At 44.2% G+C, this 24,927-nt stretch overlaps 2 protein-coding genes across 2 annotated transcripts in view; one reads left to right on the top strand and one right to left on the bottom strand.

Moving 5' to 3' along the window:
* DOCK2 (dedicator of cytokinesis 2) overlaps nt 1–24,927 on the top strand; it is a 401,533-nt gene that overhangs the window by 188,096 nt on the left and 188,510 nt on the right. The window lies entirely within an intron of this gene.
* INSYN2B (inhibitory synaptic factor family member 2B) lies at nt 4,824–23,070 on the bottom strand. Its single transcript, XM_004428543.3, has 3 exons — nt 21,725–23,070; nt 20,535–20,609; nt 4,824–5,010 (listed from the first exon to the last, which is right to left on the bottom strand). The coding sequence occupies exons 1-3, from the start codon at nt 23,068–23,070 to the stop codon at nt 4,824–4,826; spliced, it is 1,608 nt and encodes a 535-aa protein (XP_004428600.1).

The following is a 24,927-nucleotide window of genomic DNA, read 5'->3' as shown; positions in this document are numbered from 1 at the left end:
GAAAGTACTGGAAAGGGGGTTATGACCATTAAGCCCGTCAGACATGGTTTGTGCCAAACAGGAAAGGTGTTGGGTGTGGATTTGTCCCTCAGCTCTTTTTATTGCAAGCCATGCTTGATGGACATTACGATCATAAAACATCTATGTTTCTTGGAACTTACAAAAAGAAGTACGTTTTTAGCAGACAGTGAGTTGCCTTGAGCAGCTTACAATGAGAGCCTTTTCAAGTGAAGGCTGTGTTGAGGCCTCTGCTCAGTTAATGAAGAAACTGCACCTGGAGGTCAGAACAGGTCTCAAGTCTAGCGTCAGTGGTTCCTGGAACTGCCCTGAGTCGTGATGTCTGGTAGGCCTTCACACATTCCACCCACCAATTACATTGCTCCCAACACTGACTAACCCACGTGGTTGCTACAAGCGCTGGGACGAAGCACCATCCTTACTTAACTGCCTCCTGCTTAAAATGGCGGGGGCCCGGCTCTTGCAATGCCTTTCGCTTCTAGGATATTTGATTCCACGCAACAAGAATCCTTCATTCCCCAGAGTGCTGTGCTGTGCTTTATATGCCTGCGTATTCTCCTGGATCACTGAGAACTTTGTTACTTAACATTCATTGTCATGGTTCCTGGTCTTAATAAGGCCAGGAGGAGTTCTTTCCTTACCAACACCACTTTTTGCCCTGAGAAAAATCTCAAGCCTCTTTCTGAAAAACCACTGCAGCCCCATGAAGGCATCTTCTGACCTCTCTCCCAATTACTTCAATCAACAAACGAATGAACACGCATTTATTGAGCACCTGTTGTGTGCCCTATATTGTGCTCAGGGCTTTCTCCCACTTAATTGTCAGGACACCCTTGTAAGGCAAGGGTTATGTTCAGCCTTATAAGGAAAGGAATCAGAGGCTCACAGAGGTTAACCTTACCAAGGTCGCAGCAAAAAGAAGGTTGAAAAATAGTATCAAATTCAAGACTTCTGATTCTCTGTCCAGTTTTTTTTTTTTTCCCCTAAATTGGTAAACAAGTTGGTTTTTGATGGCTCATGGACAATGCAGGAAAGAAAAATTGAATCATATGATGGGAAAGTTGTTTTCTTTTCAATTCTCTCAAACATCCTGATTAGTCAAGTAGAAAATGTGTTTGGTGTTAAGTGGCTTTAGCACGTGTTGAATATTTGCTAATTTCCCTTTTTAACAAAGAGCTGGCCTCAAGCTTAGTGCCTTCAATACTCAACAGTCACTAGCAAGAATTGAATAAAATTGTCTTGATTTCATCTTCCATTTTTGGAACATCATATTGGTTTTCCTCGTGGTGGTGATGTAAAGTTGCCTTTTAAGGAAGAAAATTATGGGAAAAATAATTAAAGAAAAATATTGAATAAATTATAGTTCAGATGTGAGGGCAGAATAATGATGAAAATCATAAATGTGTATCCGCTTGATTGGCTGGAAGCTGCTCCACTGATTCACACAGCCTCCCTTGCTCCCAGGACGTGATGGGCTTCCTGGGATCATTGTGGCTCTGAGTATTGAATCTGTTCTTTGCTTATTTGTTTCCCTGGGAAACATATAGAAGCAATTATCATGAAAACTATCCTTGTCATTAGGACCACTGAGGCATCCTTCTTAAGTTTAAATTTTATTTTATTTTTATTTATTTATTTAACATTTTTGGTGAGGAAGATTAGCCCCTGAGCTAACATCTGTTGCCAATCTTCCTCTTTTTGCTTGAGGAGGATGGTCCCTGAGCTAACATGTGTCCACTCTTCCTCTCTTTTGTATGTGGGACACTGCAACAGCGTGGCTTGATGAGTGGTGTGTAGGTCTGTGCCCAGGATCCGAACCCGTGAACCCCGGGCTGCTGAAATGGAGCGCACAAACTTAACCACTACACCACCAGGCCAGCTTTCTAAGTTTAAATTTTAGAACCCAGATCCACCCAAGCTAGTAATGGAGTCTTAAAACCTAGGAAAAATATGTAAGTTTATTGCAAAAGATAATATCCCATTTAAAACATTTTAGAAATTTACAAAACCTTACGTTAGTACATAGTCTTTAAGAAGGTGGTCTACAGATGAGCTGGTATTGTGTTCCAAGTATAGTTGAGTATGCATTTTTCTTTTAACTACAGAGAAAGCAGCTACATAAACTCCTGCAACTTAAGTTGATATATTGGTCTTTTTCCTTTCAATTTTATAAAAGTAGTTTTTGCTAAATTAATATCTCTCCATAAAACCGTATAACCTCAAGTACACCATTTCTGTAGAATATCATGGTAGATGTTACATAATATTTTACAAAGAAGCGATTTTCACATGAGTAGATGAGTATAGAGTTTTGGTATATGTAGATGTGTGTTTTTTTTTTTTAAACGTAGAGATGATCATTTTTGTTTAGCAGGAAGGTGTTTACTGAATCTGTTTCCCTCCTAACGATTTTAAATGTTCAGTTTTCAGAAGATACCTCCTTCCCAGTTTCAGGTCAGTGGCCCGAACAGTGCTGCGTTGTGCTTTGGTATAGAATCATTATAGCCTCGTTTGGTTTTATTTCTAGAAATGTCAACATTTTCCAATCCCGAATTCGTTTAATTCAGTATCAGTGTGAGTGTATGACAACATGCACGTCTTAATTATGCAAGGGTTGGATTATGCTTTTTGTGTGAGTTACCTCAGACAGCTCTTCATCATTCCAGGCTAACTTTGACAAATGACCCAGCTCGGGTCTGGGTCATGCTGCTCCCTTGATGTTGGAACGTGCACAGAGCTTATGAAGTAGGTAGAGTAGGTGTTTATATCTCCATTCGAGAATGGACAAACAGGCCCCCAAAATTTAAGTAATTTGTCCAAGATTAGGAAATAGACTGTTCTGTTGCCTAGGTCTCTTAATTCTGGGAAAAGGATTATTTTCATTCTAGCATGCTGCCCGAGAATATAAATTAATTTGAAAATTAGCGTAAGCAAAGCAAATTAAGATGGAAGCTCTACTACAAGATAAAATTATATAAGAGATCCTGAATGATTTTGCTTTATTGGGTTATCCTCTGTGCTGTTCTTTTCCATTGTTGGGGCCAACTGAGAGTTGATTGTGTGGATACAGAAAGATCTGTGGCTCTTAGCCAGTAGTAGCATATCTTATTGAAATGTGGCTTCTTAAGTATGACAAGTGTATTTATCTTAATTCTAATTTAACATTATAGATTCTAGTCTCATTTTGTGGGTTTAAACATTACACTAGAAACAGAACAAGAACATCTTGAATGACATTCCAAGACTTAAATAGTGTAAGCCAAGATTCCTTGCCAAATTTCCCTCTCGCCTCTTACTGAAATAGCTTTGTGCACTGCAGCGCTGTGACAGGGGAGGTGAAACTGTTGGAGTGGTTTGCTCAATTAGTCTCAATTTGCAGTGGGGTACGTACATCCCACGTTCACATAGGATGCTGCGCTCTGCAAAGATGCTAACCCAGACATCTGATATTCAGCAACGGGGATTATGAAATGCCTTCTCTGAATGCGGGTTGAGCTTTAGGATCCCTTTTCTGAGCAGCATCAATCCAACCGCAGGCTGGTGGAGAATTTAACGAGAAGGAATATGAGCCTTGCCAACCCACCTCTCATTCCCAAGTGTAGGTAGCAATTACTTAATTATATTACTGTAGTAGTTTGCTCAGCCATGCAAGTTTGACTGGACCCACATGTATGGGGGTCTTGTCAAAAGAATGAGCCAGACTTTAAAAGAATTCAGGAAATTCTTGGGAATTCCAAGAATTTGGGAAGGAGAGGTCTTTAATACTAAGATAGAAGAAAGGATGTCATCATCACCAGTCCTGCTGCTTCTTCAGCCAGGTGACCATTGCCTGGTTGCCAGGAAGGGAGACTGTGTAGATTAATATACTTCTGAACCAATCTACAAGGCTGTTGCAGGGACGAATGGACAAGAACGAGTGTTGTGTTTTATCTTAGTCTTATTTGTTTACTGGTGCGATGAAACGGACAGACAGGCTGCTGGATCTCATGATCTTAAATGTTCAGGGAAATTAACTGTGGAATTTTAAGTTGAAACCCAAACTAGATCTCACCGTTTTGTCAGGGGGTCTCAGGACCCAGGCTGAGAAGCATGATGGTTTGAGGTGGGCTCTGGAGGAGCTATCACTGCAGGATAGCCACACCAACAAGTGCATTGTACCCTGCAGTGACCTCACTCTGCCACAGACTGTAGGGCCCACACAGCATGAGATGGCAAATCCTTGATTTGGGATCAAGGGGCTAATTAAAAATGAAAATGACCCAACCCACCAGGTGATCTTGCATTTTTATGCCCTGCCCACTTCTGTTGTGCTTATGTACACCAATATCTTAGAAAACTGCCAGTTTATGGATCTAATTTTTTCTGGAGTATCTGCTTATAACCCTCCTCTAGCTTCCTGCTCTGCACAGCATATTTTTCTGTCTTTTGGGGTGATGAACTCAGGATGGGAAAGAAGTGCTTAGCATCATGGAGGTGTTGGAAAGTGCGATGGGAGCTTTGCTCATGGTGGGAATTTAGACTCGCAGACCAGGATGTGGCCTGGTCGGATGTGACAGGGAACTAGGCAAGTGGTCACTTGAGGGTCCGTGAAGTCCTCAGCAAGCAGTGGCACTCACTCAGGTGAGGTTGGTGGTCAGGTGTCCAGCAGTGGCTAAACCAGCCCGCGTCTTTCCCATTTCTCAGGTCTCAGGTTGAGAGGCTCACAGCCTGGGGCCTTTGCTAAGAAGTCGAGGAGGCCTGAGGGCAGTGGTTTCCCTTCCTCAGGGAGGTGTCTGGGGAGGGCTGAGGGAAGGGTCCCAACAAGCTCAGATCCACCAGAAGCATTTCTTCTTCACCTTCTTGGTTTTCCGCCGTGAGTCCTGTTTCTCAGGGACTGGGGGTTCTGCTGGGGACTCTGGTGGGGGAGAAGCCTCCTCAACTGGTTCCGCTTCCTCCAGACTCTGTAGAACTTCATGGAACCTGCCTTCCTGCTGCCGAAAATCATATTCTACACTGAAAAACACAGAGAGGAAGGAAGGAAAGTAAAGTCAAATCAGCACATACGGATTTAGCCTCACCAAGTGTCCAACTGACGTGGAAGAGCATGGGTTTTGAGATGCTTAGGTTGTGCATCTCTCTGAACCTCCAGTTCCTCATTGGTTGAATCGGCACCTGTAATGCCTTCCTCTTGGGGATGTTCTTAAGTTTAAATGAGGCATGTAACATGGCCGCCTGGTGGTAGGTGTTCAGTAAAGATTGCTCTAACCTCTCTCTCACATTTATTTCATGCTTCTAATTGTTAATTCTTTTTACATGTTATGCATGAAAACTGCCTCATTATGAGAGATTTACATAATATAGTGGAATATGCAATAAAACTGACAACTCAGTTGCCTTATCTATAAAATGGACATAATAATAGCATTATCTCAAAGGCTTTCTTTGGTATTAATACGTATGTTGATGAAGTGAAAGAATATAAATGAAGTGCTTAGAGCAGTGCCTGACATGTGGTGAGCCCTCCGTATGTGTTAGCTTCTTTTACTGTTATTATTATCGTCAACATTATTACTACTACTATTGTTATGTCTTGCTCTTTGCGTTGCTTCTCAACTCAACAATGTGTCCTGGAAAGCTCTACATATATGCTTACCTCATAAAACATTCCATCAGTACAACATATTTAAACATTCTCCTTTGATGGGCATTTCCTAATCTCTGTTTTTTTTTTTTTTTGCTATTTTATTTGTGTGTTTTGGAGTCATTAATGTACAGGCTCCATTGTAATCATCTGTACACAGGTCTGTGAGATAAACATGACTCCATCGGGGACAAGGGTTCCCAGAGATTGAGAGAGTCAGAAGCTGGGGAGTGCAGAAGCTCTGGCCTGCACAAAGTGGGTGCTCCCCCACCTCTGAGGGCTTGTGGGTCAGGCCGGCAGGCAGCAGGGACTGTCAGCCTGTTCAGAACTCTGGCTCAGCCTTCCCAGAACCTGGAGAGCCAGGCCAGAAAGAGTGAATCCTGCAGATGTCCCTGCAGGCTGTGCCTGGGCTCCCTCTGTCCTAAATTGTCCACTTCCTCCCTAGGAGATTTAGTTATGGAGGAGTTTCCAGGGCCCAGACACTTGTAAAAGGCTCTTAAGCTTTTAGCTGTGTTTTTTACCTGGTTTCATACTAGAGCTCTCAGAGGCCAGAAGATGAGGAGCCAGCGTGGGATGTGGAAAGCGGAGGAAATGCAGAGTCATGAAAACAGTGCATTCTCCTTGTTTAGCAAGGAGGGAAGTGAAATCTTTCATGTGGAAGATGAAAAGACCCCATGTGGATTTATGATGTAGCATGACTGGCCAAAGCCTTTTTACCCAGCAAGGGCTGAAAAGGAGCTGTCATTCAAGGGACACTTGTCCTTGTTTACTATCCCCATGTCACCTCCCAGAGACCCAAGTTCAGAGTAAATGCTACTGAAAAGGCAAATCATGATTGCCATCATGACTAATGAAGCCCCTAAATGGTGCCTTGTCACTAGGCTTTCTGAAATGGCATAAGCTAGAGTCAGAAGAGCCAGGTGACCTGTTTTTTAGCCAGACCAATGGGGTGTCAGTGCTCAGGGAGCATCGGGGAGGGGTGTCTGATTATTGTGTTTCTGTATTTTTGATAATCTTCACCCAGATTTTCTTCTCCTCAGCTTATATCCTTTCACTTTCTGTTCCTCCCTGCTCCCCTTTATAGGGACATACTTTTGGCTGGATGGCCTATATAATGGATGAAACACAAGCTGTGTTTTTCAAAGCAAAGCTCCACAACTGATTAGCTGTGAGATATTGGGGAAGTCATTTCTCATTTTCAAGCCACAGTGTCCCCATCCACAAAATGAGCATGGTACCTACTCATAGGACCTCAGTGAAGTTTAAACAACATGATGCATGTGCAACACTCAGCTCAGAGCTGAGCACTAAGTGTTTATCCAGTCATTCAACAAACTTTTATTGAGTATCTCCCATGTGCAGGCCCTGTGCTAGGTGCTGGGGGAGGAGTGGTAGACAAACAGCCGGACGTTATCCCTGGTCTCCTGGCACTGGTAGTACAGTGACTCTGTGTCCTCGGTAAATGCTAGCCAACTTCAAGAGCTATTAGAGACCTTCTAGCCAAGCCCAAGATTTGCCAAGTTAATGCGAAAAGGTATCCATTGACTCACATGCTGAGGCTCCCACTTCCAGAATGTCAGCCCTGCACCCCTATTTTTCTCTGGACCTGGTATGGGTTTCTGTCTGCACTACCTGCACCTCACTTTCCCCAGTGGAAACTTAAGGAGATGGATTCAGAAGCTGGGGAAGAGTTATCTCTGACAACCTCTGCGTTGCTTCAAGGAAGGAATTTAAAGCAGTGAGTTGCAAACTCTAATTCTCACCCCCTCTCGGATTAGTTCACAGATAGGGAACATCCACATTCACAGTTCTCCCAGCTCCTGAAATAGCCCCGTCTCTCTCCCCCAAGGCAGAAAAGTAACCTTCATCCTAGAGCACCAGATGAAGCCAAAGAAAGTAGGTGCCCCCTGCTCATTGTAGGAATTTCCTATGCTATCTGTTATGGGACATTTCATCCATCCATCCATCCATCCATCCATCCATCCATCCATCCATCCATCCATCCATCTATCCATCCACCCATCCAGCCAGCCAGCCAGCCAGCCAGCCATCCTCATCCATCATTACATCCTTCCTTCCTTCCATCTATCCGGCTCTGGGCCTGATGCTATGCTCAGTTGAAAGGACACAATAGTAATATAGACAGATATAGATACTGATCTTGTGGATCTTACTTCCCAGCATGTGAGACGGATGATTAAACAAAAAATTGCTTTAAAAATATGCTTTGTGTTTATCTCAATTACCCCTGCTTTCCAGCTCTTTATCCAAACACCTCTACCAAATTATGTGAACACACAGGTAAATCAGCCTCCTTCTTCTCCTTATATGTGACATTCTCTGACTTCATAATTCAAACAAATGACAACAACAACAAACCACCTGAGTTTGTCGACTCACAACAGTGTCCTAATACCAATTAGAAAAAGTAATGCTCTGGGTGATTCCAGAATGTGTACAGAACTGGCAGGCCAGGGGAGAGAAGAGGCAGGAGACAGAATATCAACTCTGTCTCATCATCACAACTTAAAGTGCAGCCCAATACAGAGGACAGAGCAAGGGCTCTTGAGTGGAACTCTCCTGGGTTTCAACCAAGGCTGCACCACTTACTGGCTGGGTGACCTTGGGCAAGTTGCTTCTCTCTCTGAGACTCAGTTGAAAATGGGGGTTATAAAGCTACCTCACTGGGTAGTTGTGCAGATAGGATGCAATAACAGGTGAAATGTCCCCACGCAGGATATGTTCTCTGCCCACTCCACTCTTCACTGTCTTTTGTCTTCCTAGATTAGGGACTGAAGGCCTCACCTTCTCACTCATACCTTCAGCTCTTCAGTAATTGTACACCTTGCCAACAACATTACTCTTCACCCCTCCCCTTCGTGCACATTCAGGGAAGAATACACTCTATGTTTCTGTGGAAACACCACAGGTTTCCATTATAATCACTGGGACTGAGGGAGCTCCCCACTCCCCTCTTGCAACTGCCCCCACTGGTCTTGACAATTTAAAGGGGATTGAAAGTGACTTTCTTTTCAAGGCCAGACAAATAGCAGAGTATGGAGAAGCGTGTGTACTTTGGAAAGAAATTGAGTAATGTTTTTTAGGCCAAAGCAATTTATTAACATAAAGGAAAATGGTCACTTTTCCTCTTATTCATCCATTTGACAAACTACTGTTTAGTTTGGAGGGGAGGACAGGGAGTATATTTTGTTTTGGTAGCAGCTGCCTTATAAATGGGCAGGGGGCAGTGCCCTTGCTCATCTGTGTTTCATCTCGAGGCTGGGTGGAGAAGAGGGGCTAATCTTCAGCTTCCTACTTAGCCAACCCACACTATGTTCAGCAACCTCTTGAAAAGGGGACTTTGTTGCCTGCTTGGTGACAATTCAAGTAAACTCTTAGCGGAGGGTTGTTTGTAGATTTTGCGGAATGACTCTCTGCCTCGGGTTTGGTATCCAGGTAGAATAGCAGTAACTTCCAACCTCACATCTCCTCTCCTTCTCTCCTTCCTCTTCATCTCTTAACTCTTCATAATCAGGATTGCTGAGTGCTTGGTTTCTGCAGAGCTCTGGCTCACAGCGAGGGGCAAATGGTGGTCAAAAAATTGTTACAATACAGGATTCAAACTTGGAGCTGTTGAGATAGACCAGAGCATTCGAGGCCTGTGGGGTTGGTCCTCTGAGGCTGCATGCAATACCTGACATCTAGTTCAGGGGTGCCCAGCTCACCATCTGGGGAGCCTTAGAGCCATTCACATACAAGACGTCTGAGCATGAGGCCACACTGCAGTTAGAAAGTGTGCTGTGTGTAAACCAGGAGTGGAAGAGAGCTCTCAGGTTTCCCTCTTGAGGGCACCTCACCAATCTAGCTGGCAGATCAATGCTCCAGCCATCACGCTAGGTAAAAAGCAGAAGGATGATTTTATAGGTAATTGGAAAACAGCAAGAAGCCTAAGTCATGGCTTGTCTGGAAGAAGAAACAGTGAGAAGCAAAAAGTAGATAAATACATAAGCAAATATCAGAGCCAGGTTCTAGATGCAGTATCTTGGCTGGGCAAACTGAAGCTGGGTAAGCCAAAGGAGATAAAAGTTTATACAGAAACAGACAAATAATAGAACCCTCTTACTTTTATATAACACTTCAAATTTGCAAGTACTTCAGACCTGTGTTTTCGTTGTATCCTCATGATGGCCCAGGAAGATGGGAAGGTTGTTATCCCCACTAAACAGATAAGCGAGTTGGTAAAGGGAAGTCACACCGTTAGTTATGATCAGAATCCAAACCTGGTTTCCTGACTCCTAGTCCTTTGTTCTTCCTAATGAGGGATCAGTGTTTTAGCTCAGGGCCTGGTTGTTACCAGGGCCTTATTCTAAGAAGAAAGAAATAACTAGAGAGTACCTGGACCACATTAGGTTAGGACACAGGGTAATTTAAATGAGTAATAATAATCATAATTAGAATATGAAGAAGAAGAAGGAGGAGGACTATCATTTGTGGAGTGAAATCTATATTGTATATGCTATACTACAAGTTTAGGAATTCTTACATGTCTCATGTAATTCTCACAGCCCCATGAGATAGAAAATATTATCTCCATTTCACAATTGAGGAAACTGAGGCAAAGAGAGGTTAAATATCCTGCCAAGGGCCTATACTAGTAAGCGACAGAGCCAGGATTTGAGCCTCCATTGTCCGAGTCCCAAGCTTGGACACTAAGTTATACTGCACTGAAAGAACATGGTAATCTTTATCTGTGTGAGATCCTGATTGCAGAATGTGTGGGGGTGGGGTTTTTGAGGTGGTAGTGACCAAAGCCTGGTGCACCTAAAAGACCTCGCGGCCCCCTGTAGAGTCAGACCCAACATGGAGCCAGGCCATATGGGGGACCCTTCATGACCCAGCTGACCAGCCCACCCTGCAGTAATGTTTCTAGATCGCAGGGCAGTTCTGACAGGGAGGCTGAATGCCCAGAGAAGAGGGGCACCCCCTTAGGAGGCAACTTATTCAAGGTAATATCTGCACCTTGCAATCTTGACTCTGGTGTAGGCTGCTGAAGTCTGCAGTGGGCCCTCTGCACTTCCTTCTTAGCAGGTGGGTCTTGCTCTTTTATAAAGAGAAGTGGTGACAAGCCACTGCCATAAACCATACACTTCAAGCAAGTTGGCTGAGAAATTAATGATCCAGGGCATCTCTCTGAAAACAAAATATCTTCCAAATCCCTCTCCATCTCTTTTCTGTCTCTGTTGGAGCATTTCTGTGGCCCTTCTCACCAGAGAACCCAAGTACACCACAGATTTATTGACCTCCTGCAACTTTCTTCTCTAAATATTTAGCTGTAAGGAACAATGGAATCAGCAAGGGTGGTTTGGTTCCTGTCCACTTGGATAAATCACACCACTTTGGAAAGTATCTTTGGGGAAGACTTACAGTCTTGGAAAGTAGGAGCTTTAGTTAGTTTGCTTTTTCTTCCCCCAGCCTGGAAGGGATATTGTTCCTGAAATTTTCTCCTAATGACCAGTTTGCTCATTATTTATAGGGTGTAATTTTAAGCTTCACAACTTGCAGCCATTTCAAGTTGGCAAGTATACCCCTCCTCCTGGGGCATCTGTCTGCTGATGAGTCCTCTGAGAATCACAGGTTCTCTTCTTGGCACATAAATAAACAGAACTAAGCAGCAGAAATCTTCATTGCTGATCTCTATCTGAGAAGGAAATCTGTGTTCTGGGTTCTGCGACTGTGTATCGAGAAAGTCTTCAAATTAAGCCCTCAGAAAGGGTAGCTCATCTCAGAGAACGTGAACACATATATTCACTGATTATGCAAGGTTGAAAGGTAAGAGGGGAAGGGACAGGAAAATCTCCTGAAAGTGAGACGGGTTTAAGCCCTGGCTCTGTTGGATCTTGGACAAGTCACATAATCTCTGTCTCAGTTTCCTCATCTGTAAAATGGGAATAATAACCATACTCATATTTGAGAGTTGTTGGGAGTCTGAAATGAAATGACACCTGTACTTGTATTTAGCAAAATGCCTGGCACAGTGCCTGGCTCAACAAATGGAAATGATCCTTACATTCAGTTGACAGGGAAATAAAGATTGGGTCATTCTGTGGTCAATGGTGGCCTCCGTGCCAGCAGCCATCCATTTGTTATTCCTGTGAAATTCTCAACTTTCTTGATTTTATATGTATGTCCTACTTCAGCCTCTTTAGTATTAATGCATTGTAATAGGTTTCATTTTTATTGCAGATAAATTGCTGATGCTGTAAATCCTATTTCTTTTCCCTTCCACTCTCAGGAGAAGAAGAAAGGGATAAGGCTGCCAAGAGAGAGACAGGGACTAGAGCAAATGTCTTAGGATCAACCTATCTGGGGCTCAGAGGAATTTCCGTATGTATCCAGACTTTATGCCTGTTCCCTAAAGAGACACCTTGAGCTATGTTTGGTGGCAGTTGTTTGAGGACGCTGAATGGTATGGCCATGATGTTCTCATTCCAGCCTTGACGTGAATGCTGCTCAGTCCACACTGAAGTGTGATGAAAGCTGCAGATGCATCTTTGATTACTAGAAAGAACAGAAATGCTGTGTGCTTTGTAATTATTTTTCACTGTGGACTTCGTTGCTGGCCAGAGAGAGGCCTGTGGCTGGAAGACAAGGCTCTCACAGTTCACCTGGCTCCTTGCTGGGAGAGCATCATAGGCAGACAAAAGAAAAACACTAAATAATTTAAGTGGAAAGTTGAGTTGCTAAACCCACAGGCATGGGTACATACTGTATTTCTAGTGAAATGCCTTTTGCTCTGGTTAGGTAATAGCTTTAAGTGGCAGGTGAGGCCAAGACCCAGTGGCCAAAAAGCTTAACCACAGAAGGAAACTCAAGGAAGGCTCTCAGCACCACTCACTATGTGACCCCAGGCAACTCATGTAGCTTTCCAGAGCCTCTTTCCTTGGTGAGGTGAAGGCCTGGCTTTTTTCCCGCAGGGCACGCAGCTGTAAGGCTGGCCTGTGTTCCAGAGAGACTCCTTGTGACAAGTTCTGAATATCAAAACTGTGAGGTGGGGACGCCAGGCACGGGAATGCTGGGTGCCAGGTACAAAGGGAGTTGCTGGCAGCGAATCTCCTCTTGAATATCCGTAGCTTCTTCTCTGTCTGGTTCAGAAGGAGTTGTAACAATGGAGGGATCAATAGGATGAAAAAGCAGCCCGTGGTCCGTGGAGTATGAGGAAATGAGAGGATGGTGGAGGATCCCCGCATTCAGCTTCATGCATATTACCTGGTTCTGGAGCATGGAGCATGGGGTGACTACACCCCTCTCCTGAATGGGGGGTGCTGGCAGCACTTTGCATGCCCACCGTGTCAGGTGTGTAATTGCTCCTCCAGGACTCACCCGACGGCAGTACCTAGCATTTGGGCTCTTGGCCTGGGAGCAGAATTGGGCTTCACTTGGTCTTAAGCTTATTTGGAGGAGGAATATCAGCAGCGATTGCCATTCCATTCCTGATCTCAGAAGAGGCCGGAGGAGCTGGGAGATGTGGGAGGAAGGAGAGGCTGCAGGTGAATCCCCTGAGTAATGCATAACGCAACCCAGGTGCCCCCAAAGTGGACTGACGTAGACTCATTTTCTCTTCTCATTGGAAACAGGAGACATCAAAAGATATGCTTACTCCATGAGCAAGCACCCTTCTCTCCTCTTCCTTTTTCCTTTGCCCCCACTCTCACCTGCACCCCTAGTTCGGTCTGTGTATGACCGTCTAACCCTATAATTGAAGTCAAGCAGAGAGGTAAATCATCTTTTCACTGATGCATTTAAAACCTAGTTTCTGGGCTATTTTATTAGCAAGAATTTTCTATTTATGGTCGTGTAGGCTGGTTGTCACAGAAGTTTCTAGTAAATCCACTGCCACCTCCTCCTTTCAAGACCCTGTTTTACCTAGTTGAATGATTCTCAAGCTTCATTGGGATCAGACTTTCCCAGGGAGCTTGCTGTAACTACAGATTCCCATCCTTCACCCCAGCCCTCTGATCCAGCAGGTTTGGGGGGTGAAGGCCAGCAACCAGTATTCACAGAGACCCAGGAGACTCATGCAAATGGTCCAAGATCACACTTGGAGAACACTGTTGAGGGCCTGCATCTTAAATGCAAACCCTCACGATGCCCTTGGCTGAGGAGAACTTAGCCATACAACATTCCCCTGAGCCTTAACACCCCTCAGGCAGGGCTGGCCTCTGAAGGCCGCACACTGTGGAATCTGGCTAGCAAGCAGAGAGAACCAAGTTCCAATCTTGTCACTGCCACTTATTATTCCAGAATAATTGTTCAAGTCCTCTCTCTCTCGGTCTCAATTGTCTGATATGAATATCATGCAAGGCCCTGAGCCTCAGTTACCTCATCTGTAAAATGGGAGTATTTTTCTCTCTCTCACATGGTTGTGAGGAGTAAATGTGAAAACAAAAGGTATTTATTTATTTATTAATTAATTTATTTTTTCCCCCAAAGCCCCAGTAGATAGTTGTATGTCATAGTTGCACATCCTTCTAGTTGCTGTATGTGGGACGCGGCCTCAGCATGGCCAGAGAAGCAGTGCATCAGTGCACGCCCAGGATCCGAACCCGGGCTGCCAGCAGCAGAGTGCATGCACTTAACCGCTGAGCCACGGGGTCGGCCCCAAAAGGTATTTATAACAACCAGTAATAACAGATGCTCAGGAAGTGGTAGCTCTCTTCTTACTTCTTTCACCTGATTTTCATCCCAGCCGATTCCTGCCCTCTCCTAGCTGTCATAGTTGTAAAAATCAACAAATAGTCAAATAAACTGACCTCCAATCAGATGTGAGTAGTTTGTGAATTATAAGGGTTTAATCTGGGTACATTGCTTTCCTATTGCTACTTAAACAAATTACCACAAATTTAGTGGTTCTAAACAACACAAATTTTACTCTTAGATTTCTGGCATTCAGAAGTCCTCCAGAACTATAAACCAGGGTGTCAGCAGAGCTGTGTTCCCTCTGGAAGCTCTGTGAGATAATCCATCCCTTGCCTTTCCCAGCTTTTACAGGCTGCCCACATCCCTTGGCTTGTGACCACATCACTCCAACCTCTGCTTCTCTCGTCACGTCTCCTTCTCTGACTCTGCCTCTCCTGCCTCTCTCTTTCCCTTATAAGGATCCTTATGGTTACATTGGGCCCACCTGAACAATCCAGGATACTCACCCCATCCCAGATCCTTAGCTTAATCACATCTGCAAAGTCTCTTTTGTAACATATTCACAGTGTCCAGGAATTAGAATGTGGACATCTTTTGGGGCCATTATCCTGCCTACAACACTGGGTTTTGATGTTTTACCAAGAGAACCTGCAGATCTAATGCCTTAATCCCCTCCCCCAAAGAGATCATTGGGACAGTTCAGATACCATAGAAGTGAGATATTTTAACCTGGAGGGAGTTTGTGGTTTTCCACAAATCAAACTTTGCCTTTCCTAACATAGCTGGTACAGAAGTGCTGGGCAGTAATGTTGGATGGCCATGATGAATGAGGATCTCAATGTCTTGTGAAATTGCAACAAGCTCTCTGAGTCATCAAAGGAAGGTTTGATTAGGTTCCATCTTGTTGAGAGTATGCAGTGTTCCAGGTACAGTTGTGCACCGTGTAATGACATTTCGGTCAACAATGGACCACCATATACGATGGTGGTCCCATAAGATTAGTACCATATAGCCTAGGTGTAGTAGGCTGCACCATCTAGGTTTGTGTAAGTACACTCTTTAATGTTCACACAACGAAATCACCCAAGGACACATTTCTCAGAAGATATCCCTGTCTTAAGCATCTTAAGTGATGCATGACTCTATTTGAAAATTGACAATCCATGTACTGCATTTGGTCATTGTTTGATTCAGTTCGGAAAGATCTACTGAGGACCTGCTGCATAGAAGCCCTCCTTCCCTAATAAGAACGTTTGATTAATTAAGACCCTCCAGTTCCCCACTTAAGGGTAGGGGTACACACAAATGGTAACAATGACTTTACTTTGGGACAATCTAAATAGCTGTCTCAAGCCCACCACTGCTTTTCATTCCTCCCCCAGTCAGTATGGCCATTCCTTCTTTGACAAGAATATTTGAGCACCAACTGTGCATTAGACACTGGCCCATGACTTTGAAATACTAGCCATTTGCCAAGGGAAAGAAACTCATCAACACTGCATTACAATGTAAAAGGATAAAGGGCATAGCACAGGAATGTGCAGGCCATGGGGGTCCTTCTCAGGAAGGAGTGTTATCCAGAGGAACTGGCTTTCAAGCTGCAAGAGTAGGAAATTTCCAGACAAAGCAGGGCAGAAAAGGTATTTCGGGAAGTGAGGGAACTTATGCAAAGTCACCAAGGCATGATAGAACACGTGGTATTTGAAACCAGCCGAGTAGTTCCCTGTGGCTGGGGGAAAATGGAGACCCAGCAGGTAAGAAGGTTAATATCACGTTCAAAGGGCCTAGAAAAATTAGCTAAAGGAAACAACAGGAGCCAGGACAAGATTGTTTAACAGAGGAGTGACATGGTCAGATTCTACTTTTCAGGTAATTTAGCAATCCATGTGGAGGATTACTTGGGATGGGGCAAAAGGGGCCTATGGCAAAAAGACCAGTTAGCATTCAAGTGACAAATGATGAGGCCTTTACTGACCAGAGACGGAGGAGATGAAGCTTAGGGGCTGGATTTAGCAGAGAGAATTGTTGATGTGTGTTGTGAAGGAGACAAATGAGGCAATGGGGACTCTAGTTTCCTTACAGAGTCATGGTTAATAGTGTTGAACAAATTAAGAAATATAAGAAGAGAATTAATGTTGTGGGGGAGAGTAAGGAGTGTGTTTTGGAATACGGTGAATTTGAGGTGCCTTTGAGACATCAAGATGGAAATTATCCATCTGTCTGTCTATCTATCTATCTATCTATCTATCTATCTATCTATCTATCTATCTATCTACCTGTCTATCTATCTATCTATCTATCTATCTATCTATCTATCTATCTATCTATCTATCTCTGTGTGTGTGTGTGTGTCTATCTATCTATCTATCTATCTATCTATCTATCTATCTATCTATCTATCTATCTATCTATCTATCATCTATCTACCTCTAGGGAGAAAGAGAGAGAGAACACGCTCATGAAAAAGGTAGGGGAAGGTAGCGTCACAGAAATGAACTGAAAATCCATGAGTGCATTTGACGCCATGAAAAGAGGCTAAGGATGAGAAGGGGAGACAGCCTGTCTGGGTAGACCCCCCAGACAGTTCTTCTGTTACTCTTCCTCTCTAGCACCTTTTAAATCTTACATGGCCAACCTCTCCTTCCACCCATTGCAAATGGTAAGTTTGCAGCTTCCTCTTTATTTCCATTTCCTAAGCAACATGCTTGGATGGTAGAAGGAAATTTTTTCTGAAAAAGACTTCCTATTCTTTTCCCTTAAAACATTTGAGGGATTTTACAACTTAAACCAAGCAGAGTTTTCCTGGGAGCTACGTCCAGAAAATGAATGCACGATTGGTGTAGTCAAAGACCTCCAAGAGGCTCCACGTTTATTTTTAGAGTGAACGTGACGATGAAGTGCAGTGCGATATGGCTGGAGGAGCAGAGAACAGGGTGAGGGAAGGAGGAGGGATGTGGCTTGAAGAGACCTCATGCCTTTGAGAAGAGGAAAGGGAGCTGATTCCTTAGGGCACCATTTCACAAACTTCAATCATTCGTTCACCAGCTTCATGGTTTTTGTGAAACTCCCCATACTGTCTACACAATCCTTTACTTATATTTTTCTCTCTAAATCAATGTAATTTTTAAACTTAAAAACATTTATACAAAACAGGCAATAACACTTTTGAAAATAGAGACCTGCATCGTTTACAATGAATATATTGGAGGGCTAGCTTTAAAAGTTAAAAGCTTCAATAAAAAATAAAAATGATTACATTCTGGCTGGATATGGTTGCTTGCCTAAGGCTGTGAACCTGAGACCTGCTCTCTCAGCAAAGAAGTGTGATAAGCAAGCATTAGGAAGGTGTTGAAGACATTCTAGCGCCAAACTCAGATTTTTCCCTATAGGTAATCAGAAGGATTGAAATAAATTTGAAAAGAGAACAACCTTCTCACTAAGTAATTCCATGTTATTTAATCTTGGGTACCACAGGGGGCATTCACCGAACCCTTTGAGTAACTTTTTAGGATTAATGGTGAGGACAGGTGAGGAGAGTGATTGGGGACTGAACAGCCTGGAACCAGCTTAAGGCATACAGCCAATTCCTACACTCTTCCCTTGGAGCCTACCGCAGTCAAAACTCTGAGGAATCCATTCTCCCTGGTGTATGGAAGCCGCTGGAAGTCCCTGAGAGCCATGCATGGAATCTTTAGGCATTGGTGTTGGTGCTGTTCTCCTTGGTGAGGTAGGATCTACCAAAGTGATCCATGGTGAGAAGAAAGCCAGTGAGGCTTGGGGGTGTGTGGCAGAAAGCTCCTCTTGGAGCAGAGAGAAGGAGTTGAATAAAACTGATGACCCCACATGTCTTGATGGAAGCACGTAGCATAGCCATAACCTTCAGCTGATGGGGCCACTTAGAACACCTTATGTGTTGCTAACTTCGCAGCAACATCTCCAGAGAAGAAGACCCGGCAGGCAGTCAATCACATGCCCCTGTCTTTATATATAGTGATGTGCACTGGGCCCCTCCATCATCAGGGAGAGAGGCTGCAGCTTACCAAGGCCTGAGGATGAGTATTTCACATCATTTATTCATTAGTTTGTAAGATTTGACTTTCCAGGACACAACACAGGGTTTGAAGTCATTTGAAATGTTAAAAAAAAAAATGACAACTCTCATCTTCCCACTGTTACTATGACAGAGATATTGTTCTGATCTTTTTGCTTTCATCAAATTAATTGCCCGTTCCTTTGCAATGGCTTAGCTACAAGGGTGTAAATACTGTCTGAGAGAACAGTCTGACTTTGAATGGTAATAAGGGATCGATGAGTACAATGGCTTTTCTTCTTGGAGAACTGGAAAGCGATGTGTACGTGAAGGTTTACTGACCCGTCCAGGGGTATAACTTAATTTAGAATGTTTGCTTGGGATGTTTGAAGTGAGTACTAGAAAAATGCAAACATTCTCAGACTTCTTGCAAGGTCATAGTTTAGCCAAATATTGCCCCTTTTAATTCAGCTCGGAACATCAAAATGTCAGAAGCGAAAGGGACCATCGGGACTATCTAATTAAAGGCCCTCATTTTTCAGATGAGGAAACTCAGACACCAAAAATGATTTGCCCAAGGCCAGGCCCTGAAACTCACAGTAGCCTGGGAAATAACCGCTTGTCCTTTTCACTTACATAAGCTAAATAAAAAGTCATCTTGAGGTAATAGAAAATACATCATCTGGCTGCTGAAGAAAAGAGAGATTATCCAAAATTTAAGTGGAGGTTAGTTAAAAATAATTCATGTTTATGATGAATAGTTTTTGTCCTCCCTAGCTATCTAGACATTTAATAATTTTTGTCCTCTTAGTGATTAGGAAATTTGCTTAAGATAGGAGATGTAAACAACGAAGCAGCAAAAAGATAGCCATTGATGAGACTGCCTGCTTAGACCTCCAATGCCACAAGCCCTTCCAGGGCCCCCGTTTCGAGGGGATATTTTGCACTGTGGTAAATGGCATTTTCTGTGAGCGGTCCTGACACTTCTCTTATTTGGTGAGAACATGTGGTCCTGTAGCTCCTTAGTGTAAGGTGTGAGAGTCAGTGAGAACATGCCCAAGGCTCTGCCTAAGTGTAGGGGCCTCCTGACTTCCAGGCCCCGTTACTTGTTAGGATGAAATCTCAGGATTCTGCTGGAGAGAATGAGAAGTTTTTAAAAGAAGACCCAGGCAACCCAATTGGGCTTCAGTTTGCTGAGGCCCTCTCTGCCTTTCTCATCTGAGAGAAGAAAGTAATGGAGAAAGCAAAACCATACACGTTTGTCACACAAAATTAGATGCCATCAAACTGAAATGACTGCCTTGCACCGCTTTTTCACCGCGCCACTGAAAGTGGACTTCCAGCGAGGGAGGCATTGATCTTTCTGGTAATAACAGTAATAAGCCCTTAGATTTGTTCCGAGGTTTGCAGTTACAAAAGACATTCACATATATTATCTCATTTGCTCCTGATGGCAACTCTGAGTTGGGTTAAATGTCTCTGCTCTACAGATGAGGAAACTGAGCCCAAACAAGTGAGCAGACGTCAGATTGGGGATTTCAACTCCAAGTTTAGTGCTCTCACCACTCTATGATGTTTTCCTTCTATTACTTATAAAAATCCACTTTATTGCAGCATCCTTACCCCCTGCTGGAAGGAAATGATGTACTTAGAAATGAACACAAAGTATTCAGCACGGTTCTAGACACATAGTAAGAGCTTGGCCTGTGAGAGCTACAGTTGAAGAAGAGGCAGTGTGGTAGAGTAATGAAGATCACAAGGTTTGGGATCAGAAAGGTCTGAACTTAAGGCCTAAGTCTGGCCACTTCTGCTTTCTGAAAATGCTTTATATGAGTTGGGCCAAATGACTTAACTTCCCTGAGGACAGTAACACCTACCTTGAGGTATAATTGTGGAATGAGATGCAGATGTGCATGCAGAGCTTAGCACAGTGCCTGGACTTCTTGTTCTGTAAGTGTAGGGTGATTATCTCAAAAGGATTTGCTCATAGACCTTATTGTAAAGAAACAAAGCAAGGCCTGCAACACCTTGTTTTTTAAGTCTCAGGTAATCAAAGGCCTCCTGTCTTTGCCTCTCGCTTGACTTTGTGCGTCTAAGAGAGTTTATGCGAGTGCTCTGTGGACCCTGAGCTCCCGTGCTCTACAGAGCAGGCCTCAGTGTGGCAGGTACCTGTATATGATGCACGCTGTGTTCTGGCAGGTACTGCAATTGTTGAGATCCTGGCCAGTTCGGTAAAAGTTGCGCCTGCAAGACAGAGCATTTGCTGGGTAAATCTATGGGCAGAAGCCCCATGGGACACATGCATTCTGCTGACTCGTTCCCTACAACACAGCATTCCCCTTCTCATTGGTAGCAAATTAAAAAACAAGAAACCCATGATAACAGGATCTCACATTTCTCGAGGGCTTTATAAATGTCGAAGCCCTTTCAAATCCGAGGTTTTTTCATGCTGACAGCAATCCTGTGAGATGAGTCAGTTATTCTTACTCCCGCGTGATAGATGGGGAAACTGAGGGACTTTGCAAATGGGTAGAAGGGAGGTTATTAAAACTCCCGACCCCTTAGTTCAGTGCATTTCTCTCTGTTCATCACAGTGCTTCTCTCTTATAAGGCAACGTTGATTCTGATTCATATCAGCAAATGTCAGTTAATTACATCTTCCCTCTGCTCCCCTTCTGTTGATTATCTTCTGCCCTTCCTTCTTCTCAGTCTTCTGGGAGCACTTTTTCTAGGGATTAACATTCCACATCTGAACAATAACTGCCTTCCCCTCCCCAGACAGGTGCTGAGTCACTCAGAAAAGCATTTTGTGACTTTTTTCTCTCTGCAGAATTGTGATCTCATTTCAGTTCCTACTTAATTGGTCAGTTGGTCAGCAATGGACTTTGGCCCAAGCTATCAAAGTGGTCAGTGGAGGGGAAGGTCAACAGTAAGCTTAGTGGCCACCTCAAGTCCTTTGTGACAAACACGCAAAAAACTAAAATACTGTGCAAATGCAGTAATTTGCTATGAGGATAGGATGGGGGAAGTACCTGCATACTATCGTTTTCCCCCATCATTTATCAGTTGGATCCCCATCTTAATAAAAACCATTTTTGACCTTGCTGCTTCATTGCCCCCTTTCTCCAGTCTGTCAATACCTGGAAACAAAAACAAATGACAATGGAAATCCACCAAAGCCTAGAATTGAATGAAACCCAGTCAGAACAAAGGGAGGCCATTGCTTATGATTTGGGGAAATAACAGAACCCCAGACATTTTGGAGACATTTTACTAAGGGAAACCAGAGCTCTCTCTCTGCCCCTGTCCTGGCAAATGACTTAACCTGGTAGTTTTTAATATAAAAAAATTCACCTTACCCTTCTGTGAGAGCGTGAGCTTTCTCCAAGTCTTGAATTACATTCAAAAGGACTTTAATTTTCTCTTGGTTTGAGTGTAGAGATTCCTCCACAGATTGCAGCCTGCCTTGGAGGTCGCAGAGTTCCCCCTGTGCCAGGTGAATCTGACTAATCCCACCCGTGTCCCTGTTGCTCTGAAGTTTGGTCTCCCTCCTCAGAAGAGAGGGTGGGAGGTGGTCGCTTTCTGGACAATTTTGAAACTCCGGGTTGTCTGACTGGGTGGGGTTCTTCGCTGTCTGCTCTTGACACACAGGGGCAGATTTTGATGCACTGTTAGGTTTGAGTGACAGCAGATCCTGGTGATTGTTACTCGATGACAGACAGTCTGAAGCCCCTCCTGGATGGGCTGGCTGGCTGTGGCAGCCTGGCAAGGGGGAGCTGTGAGTCCGTGGAGGTGAAGGAACATATGTTTCCTTTGACTGAGATGACAGTGGGCCAAAGTCTTTGTCATCAGAGTTGTCTTTGGGCAAAAGCAATTCCGGTTTAAGTTTTCCTGTGCCTGGCATGTGGTTGGCACTGCTGGTGGCATTTAAGCAGGAGGGGGATCTTTCTGAATCTGATGGTGGCACTGTTCTCCCATCAACTGCACACATGTCAACCAAAGCGTGTATGGAGTTGCTTATTTCAGCAGACCTGTCTGGGCTGAAAGTGGATTCTCTAGCTGCCCAGGTAGGACTGTGATAAATATCGTCTGGGACCTGAATGGCAGCTGTTGCTTTTTCTGAGGGCTTCCAACTCCCTTCTGCCAAGCATATGCTAACAGGCCCATTGCTTTGCACCTTTGACTTTCTAGGGAGAAATGGGTGGGACACTTTGACCCTTTGAGGCCCATCCTCAAGATGCTGAGCCAGCCTTAAGTAGGCAAGGTCAGAAGACACAATGTCCTGTTCAGAGAGGTTGCCGTTGACCTGGATGGCACTTTGGGATGCTGATGGCATTTCCACCAGGGACTTGCTGGCTGTGAGTCTCTTCCTTTTGAAAACTGGGAAATGCTTCCTGAGACTAGGGGAAGTTTGGATCGCGATGTTCCGAAAGCCCTCTGCCTTCTGAGACCTGGGGAAGGAGAGTGAGTATGTGGGGAGATGATGGTGCCTGGGTGCTTGAGTCTTACCCATTAAAGTCGGTTCTTTGGAAGTTTGGACATCAACCTCAGTTAGGTGAGATGGAGTCTTACTGGTCCCATCTTCCTTAAATCGCACCTGCTGAGATTTGCTCCTGCGGTGGTGAGGTTGCTTCACAAACTCCACCGACTCAAGACTATTACGCTTTAGAAGCACAGGTCGCACTTTCATATTTTGCTGGGCCATTGAGCCTCAGTTGAAAGGCCTGGGACCATACACTTCTCCTGGGCACATTTCCTTAGGTCATTGGTGCAGCATCTAATGATGGCTTCTCAGACACAGAGATCTGCCAGCCAAGATGGAGTGGTCCTCTCCTCTGAGTATGAGAAGCTCTGTCGGCCATTCCCAGCCTGTAGTTTCTACTTGGGAGCAATCTGTAATGCTTCCCCTGCAGTTAAAATATTATTTCATCCCAGTGATAATTGCCACTTAGATAAACAATAGTTAGGCTAATTATTAAATATCTGATCTACCAAGAGAGCTGGTAGGCTGTTTATCAAGGGAGGCCGGCAGGCGGTTCTGATCCTGGAAGAAACTTGCTGTCTTGAACAAAAAGACAACAAAAGTACCATTTAGGGGATAGTGCCAGATTCCCAATGTGTGAATTCCAAAAGAAACCTGCTACGTCTGGAACATACGGCTTCCGTTCCCCAAGCCTCAATTTCCAATGTAAAACTACAGGAAACTTAAACACATCTTCTTTCTATAGCATGTAAACAGGCAGAGAAATAAATGACCTGGGGGTTTGTTTCTTTGATGATACATGATGCTCCTAAGGAAACATCCCCATTCATGTCAATCACAAATTCCTCCTTTGAAGCCATTGTTTTCTTTCATGCTGTTTCCCTTTTCTTCAGTGAGGGAAACTTATCTTCCTAAATAGCCTCACAAAACCCACTGGGTGTGACCAGGACAGGACTGAGGCATCTGAGGGCATGCAGAGGGCAGAGTCCCCGTTGTGGTGTCTGGGCTGAAGTCACGTGTGGGCGAAGTGAGCCGCAGCTACAGCCTCAGGGAATCTGAGCCAAGAACAGTGTTCACTTGGCCCCAGGGTTCGGGGTCTGAGACCTGGCAGTCTTGCCAGCAGGCAAGGAGATCTGAAAGGGAAGAGACAACAGTTGCAACTGAGAATGCAGTTCCTGTGGACCTGGGTTTCTCTCCAAATTCCAACTCCCAGCTGAGTGCTCTGGAGTGGATTGTCTAGGAATAAGTTAACCACACTGCCCGTCTTTCTGTTCCCCTGGTGAGCCAGCCACCTTGTGGCTGCAGGGCCTCGGAACTAAATGCCTTTCTGCCTGGATCGTTTCCTCCTCCCACTCCCAGGCATCACCCAGCCAACTCCTATTCAACCATGAAGTCCCAGCTTAAACGTCACTTTCTCAGAGAGGCTTTCCAATGACTCCTCCATCGTATACACCTCCAATGCTAGACCACATCAGGACTCCCCTCATATACCTTTTCATCACATCCTTCGTGACACCAGTTGCAGCTATCCTGACATGATTGTTTTGGCATGCCTTTATTTAGTGTGCATCTTCCCCACTACACTGTAAGCTCCAGGATGGAGGGGCCGGAGCCATCGTATTCACTGCTTGGGTATTCCCAGCCCTCCTGTAGGCTCACTGTGGGTGTTTAAGAAGCGTTTGTTGAAAGAGTGGATATCTGAATGAAGGGCCTTTGGAAGTAAAGGGGAGCCTGGGCTCGGGGGCCTAGGGTATCCTGCCAGGGCAGCGGCACGGTGAGTTCTTTCTACCATGACTGAAACATTTACTTGAGGACAAGATTTTCCCCTAATGTTTCCAGTTTTTGATTGCTTTCCAGGAGATAAATATGCATAAAATTCTCCATGGAAAGTATACCTTGTAATAATAACAGTTACCGTTTATTGAACACTTATTTTTACCATGCTGAGGACTTTACATGCATTAATCACAACAACTTTCATTTACTGAGTACCCACTAATGTGCCAGGTGCTGTTCTAAGCACTTCCCAAGCCATAACTCACTCATTCTCTACTCTTTAGAGGAGGATATTATCATTAT

Source organism: Ceratotherium simum, chromosome 4 (genome assembly GCF_057802395.1).
Source record: "Ceratotherium simum simum isolate JZ-2026a chromosome 4, ASM5780239v1, whole genome shotgun sequence".
In the NCBI taxonomy this organism is placed as follows: Eukaryota; Metazoa; Chordata; class Mammalia; order Perissodactyla; family Rhinocerotidae; genus Ceratotherium; species Ceratotherium simum.
This window is presented reverse-complemented; position numbering and strand designations above follow the sequence as displayed.

What these genes read in the sequence shown, in the direction of transcription:
- INSYN2B (XM_004428543.3), bottom strand. Translation starts at nt 23,070, where the DNA reads ATGGCCCAGCAAAATATGAAAGTGCGACCTGTGCTTCTAAAGCGTAAT. An exon ending in GCTCACGCTCTCACAGAAGG is followed by an intron (nt 20,610 to 21,724) that starts GTAAGGTGAATT and finishes TCTGTCTTGCAG; the next exon opens with GCGCAACTTTTACCGAACTG. An exon ending in ACAGCGTGCATCATATACAG is followed by an intron (nt 5,011 to 20,534) that starts GTACCTGCCACA and finishes TGTGTTTTTCAG; the next exon opens with TGTAGAATATGATTTTCGGC.